Below are 4974 nucleotides of genomic sequence, written 5' to 3'. Positions count from 1 at the left end.
TTTGGCTTCTTTGAATAGCTCATATTCTCCAGCGGTCATGGTCACGTTGATTTTGCCAGTCTCGTCCATCTTCACGTTCCAGAACGGGTAGATGTGTTCCCACATACGACGCCAAATTGATCCCGTCCGAAAACTGAGTCAGATGGAGGCCAGCCGCGTCGTCGTTAGTGTTGACGGAAGATGACGGAGACCCCAAGTACTTGGAGGGCGAGTTCGCACGGACCGCTGGCGAGGGACGATGACGGGGACGATGAAGCAGGAATCCCCTGCACACACTCAGGCAAAAAGTCCTTGGAGCAGGTCCTCCGATGCTCAAGTCAGATCTTTTTTCCCCAGAAGAATAGTAAAAAATGCAGAAAGTAGAAGACAGATGTGAAAAGATGAGTGAGTGTACCTGTGCCAGGGAGAGGACACCCCTTTTTATATGGCCGTGTGTACTTAGAGCTTCTGACAAGTGTCAGGGAATGTCAGGTGTCAAACCCCTGTCTGGCGGTGGGTGACACCTGGCATCCCCCTATAGGGCGGAGGAAGGTTCTACTATCAACTAGTCACAGACCGTTAGAATATACCCTGACACACAGCAGATATTCTCTGACAGATGGTTACGATTCTCTGACTCTGTTGTCGTTTTCGTTGATCTAGCGTAAGCAAGAGAACTTCTGACAACCAGCGATCTCCCAGCCTGACTGGGATGCATCTGAGTAGTCCGTCATATCCAGACCAGGCGCATTGAGTTGGTGCATATGAGTCTGATGTGAGAAAACCCGGTCGGTAGAGATGGTTCCTTCTCCTCCTTCCTTGTTCCGGGCGTTACTAATCTGACCTCTTGACCTGGGTCTCCCGACCTATTCACTTGTCCGAATTCCCGACTCGGACCTCTCGCCCGAGTAACCTATCTACATTCCCGACCTAGGCATCCCGACCGGTCAACCTGTCTGAATTCCTGACCTGGGCCTTTAGCCCGGGTACCCTGTCTGAATTCCTGACCTGGGCCTCTTGCCTGAGTAACTCATCTGAATTTCTAAGCTAGGCCTCCCGACCGAGTAACCCATCTAAATTCCCGACCTGGGTCTTTCGACCGAGTAACCTATCTAAATCCTGACCTGGACCTTTCGACCGAGTAACCATCTAAATTCCCGACCTGGGCCTTTTGCCTGAGTAACCTGTCTCAGACCGTCATTATCCTTGACCTCTGACTGTCACATCTCCCTAATCAGACCTTATCATTATATCACCATGTAATAGGTCATCCATAAGGGGTCTAGTCGTCGAAACCGTGGGGTGTTTACTCCGCAGGGAATATGAGCCTAGTGGTCGAAACCGTGGGGTGTTTACTCCGCAGGGAATATGGTTCCTTATCCTTAGCTTTCAGATGGTTTTAGCCTTTAGATTTCAGTGAGAACGCAGCTCATCACACTGATTGCTTGCTGGAGTCGGGTCCGCTAACCGATCCGCCATGGTCGATGCAGAACCTACGGGAGACGGGAAGGAACTCCGCCGCCTCCTCGCCTCCCTCTCTGCCGCCGCGGAAGACGTCCAATCGTTCCGCGGCCGCTGGTCCTCCGTCTCCGTCACCGTTGCCCACCTCTCCGCTGCCCTAGACGACCTCGATCGTCTCAAGTCTTTCCCCCTCGTCGCCAAACTCCTCTGCTCCCTTCTCCAAGCTGCATCCTCCGCTCTTGACCTCGCCGTTCTCTGCCGCACCCCTGACCCTCCCGCCGCTCGGCTCCACACCCAGAGCAACATTGCCGCCGCCTCCGCGGCCCTTCAGCAGCTCGCCGCAGACGCCGATGTTCTCCGCCGCAGCGACGCTCTTTTCGACCCGCCGGAGGAAGGGAGTCGGCACCGAGAGTCTGTGCGGGAGGAGGCCCGGAGCCTCGTGATTCGGCTTCAGATCGGGAGCCCCGAGTCGAGGATCGCCGCGCTGGATTCTCTCCTCGACCTCCTATGCGACGACAAGAACGTCATGGCGACCGTCGCACAGGGCGCGGTGCCGGCGCTTGTCCGCCTCCTCGACTCCGTCTCCGTCGCCGCGTCCTGCCACGAGGCGAGGGAGAAGGCCGCGGCGGCGATCGCAAGGATCTCCGCCGTGCCAAGCTGCCACCACCTCCTGACCACGGAGGGCCTGCCCCTTCTCCACCACCTCGCCCGCGTCCTCGAGTCCGACGGTGGCGTCGCCAAGGAGAAGGCTTGTATCGCCTTGCAAACCCTAACCCAGACCAGGGACAATGCCCTCATCATCGGGTCCCGCGGCGGGATCGCCGCACTCCTAGAGATCTGCCGCGGTGGAACTCCCTCCTCCGCCCAGGCAGCCGCCGCCGCGGTGCTGAAAAATCTCGCCGCGGCGCAAGAACTCCGGCAAAAATTCGCCGAAGAGAATGGAGTCCCGGTCATCGTCGGAGTTTTAGCGTCCGGAACACCTCTTGCCCGAGAGAACGCCCTCAGCTGCCTTGGCAATCTATCTTCTAGTGAAGAATCCCAAAACATAAAAGTATCCATCTTCAAAGAAGGGGCTTTGGAATCCCTGAAGAACTACTGGGAAGCAGTTGAAGCAGGAGAGCATCAAAATCTTGAGCTGGGAATTCGCTTAGTAAGAAACTTGGCATGTTTCAGGTACATAGCAGAGGCCATCGCCGCCTCCGGCTTCCTTCTCCGCGTCACCAGCGCACTGGAGAGCTCCAGGCCAGGAGCAAGAACAGAGGCAGCCATGGCAGTAGCTGAATTATCTTCAGTTTTTGGGAGGGCGAGGAAGGAGTTTGAGGGCGCAGTCACTCCCCTGGTGCGGATGCTGGAAGCAAAAGCCATGGAGGAAAAGGAAGTTGCTGCAAAGGTTGTGGCTTCTCTGATGTCATTCCCTGTGTATCAGAGATTGCTGAGGAAGGAGGAGAAGGGAATAGTAAGCATCGTTCAGCTCCTCGATCACTCAGTTCTTGTCGATAAGAAGTTCCCAATTTCAATACTGGTATCGATTTCAAAGTCAAGAAAGTGTAGGAAGCAGATGGTGGCGGCCGGAGCCTGCGGGTACTTGCAGAAACTTGCGATCATGGAGGTGGATCGGGCAAAGAAGTTGCTTGAGGACTTGCGAAGAGGAAAGATACTGGGAGTATTTCCAAGAACTTGACTGACAAGTATGGACACTGAGCTTGAGGATACTCCATGTGTATATAACAATAACACTGCCTCAGCAAATTGTTATCAGCCTCTTGAATCTTTCTGAAGATGATATTGTACTAATCACATGTGTGTCGGCTTAAGATTGTTGAGTCATTCAAGCACAGTTTCTCGTTGCTTTGAAAATTGTCAATGACTACTTTTGCCTTGGGAGTAGGTAGGCTCTTAGTCTGAAGTTATATAATTCTTAACCACAGAGATTTTTAATCATTGATTAATGGTGAGTTAATATAGTTTAATCTCATCAGTGATGCAATGCTGATTGCATGAACAGTTGAGGGCAAACAAAAGTTGCATGGGCTCTTTAAAGATTTCCTGGGTCCTATGGTTGACTGACTTTTTTGAAATAATCTTTCATTTATTTGTTGGTTGGACCATCTGGAGTAGATCAGCCTTAACTAGAATGTAGAAAGGGAAGAAGATATTTGATAAATGATGAGCCTTGAACTAACCTCAGCTTGGTTGGCCACAGCTTCTGCTTCTCGCAGCTGCACAAGAAGCTCTCCGGCAACATGGACCACTTTTGTTGTATCGCGAAGCTCAATTATAAGTTTCCAGTTCTGCTCTTTGAGATAGCACAGAAGCAAGAGTTGCGGCAAATACAGAACTATACCCTTTCTTTCCTGCTTTCTGAGCAGCATTCAGCTCTGCGGTGCGGTTCTTCTCCAAGTTAAGCTCGGTCTCTTTCTTCTCTGCAAACCTGCAATTTAGTTTGAGATCAACTTTCAACTCCTCAGTGCGACAGTTTCACTTTTGTTTTTTTACTACTCATAGTCCTCCCCCATGTTGTATCAGCTCAAGAAGAGAAATATCGTCTGAAACATCCTTAATTATCTTCAACTGATTCTTAATAGTTTCGATTTCCAGAAGCAGCGCTTGATTTTCGTGAGGTTGTAGTGGCTGATTTCAAGAAAGATGCAAGATTGATGAGTAGTATGAGATTGCTAAACAGTCAAGTAAAAAGAATCGTAGCCAGTAGAATGCAAGAACATTTTCATTGCCAGAATGCTGATCCTCTTCTTGCTTCTGTTTGTCAATCTGAAATTTATCTATGAACTATTCGATAGAAGATTACTAGCAAACCGATCTTTGCATTCATAAGCTTAGCATGGTCAAAGGCCGAGGTAGAGGTTAAAGTCAAGGTGATTAATGTCAGGGTGTCAAAAGTCAAGGTGACTAATGTCAGGATATCAATCAATGTCCAATCGACAAGAGACTACAACGGCCGATCGGGTCAATCAGTGTCCGAGCGGGATAATACGGTAAGACAGTCAGACGTTTAACGTGGAGCGGCAAGAGACTGAAGAGATCGAAAAGTTTGTCCAAGCAGGATGGACAAGCTACTACTCCTAGTCACCATAAGGAAGAGCAGCTAAGGTCAACAGAGCAGAGGAGTCCCGGCCGAACAGCTATCCCGCTCGGCTGGGACGGCTATCCCGCTCGGCCGAGACGGCTATCCCGCTCAGCCGAACAGCGAGAACATTGTGTAGGATCGAAAAACGCTAGGGGGATGAATAGCGCTCGTAGCTAATTCGTTCATTTCGAACAAACTTTAAGTAAATACATAGCGAAAAGTAAAGACACAGAAGCAATGCTAACACTTTTGGTTACTTGGTTCGGAGCCTGTGTCAACTCCTACTCCAAAGCTTACGATCATTAATCGCTTTCGGTGGGCAATCACTATAAGTTCGAGAATCTTTACAAGATTAATTACAAATATATAATTTAAGTGCAGAGAAAAAAAAATACCAACAATTAAGAATGAGTAAATCTAGACTTCATGTTGTCAGAGCAATGCTACGG

The 4974-nt window shown here is 50.1% G+C and overlaps 1 protein-coding gene across 1 annotated transcript; it reads left to right on the top strand.

Moving 5' to 3' along the window:
* The first annotated feature begins 1343 nt into the window (after nucleotides 1-1343).
* Nucleotides 1344-3381, top strand: LOC122021888. Its single transcript, XM_042580060.1, has one exon. It carries the CDS (start codon nucleotides 1457-1459, stop codon nucleotides 3119-3121), a length of 1665 nt encoding a protein of 554 aa, XP_042435994.1. The 5' UTR covers nucleotides 1344-1456; the 3' UTR covers nucleotides 3122-3381.
* The last annotated feature ends 1593 nt before the right edge of the window (nucleotides 3382-4974 follow it).

This window comes from Zingiber officinale, chromosome 9A, assembly GCF_018446385.1.
Source record: "Zingiber officinale cultivar Zhangliang chromosome 9A, Zo_v1.1, whole genome shotgun sequence".
Taxonomy (NCBI): Eukaryota; Viridiplantae; Streptophyta; class Magnoliopsida; order Zingiberales; family Zingiberaceae; genus Zingiber; species Zingiber officinale.
The sequence above is the reverse complement of the archived record's forward strand: the minus strand, read 5'-3'. Positions and strand labels throughout refer to the sequence as shown.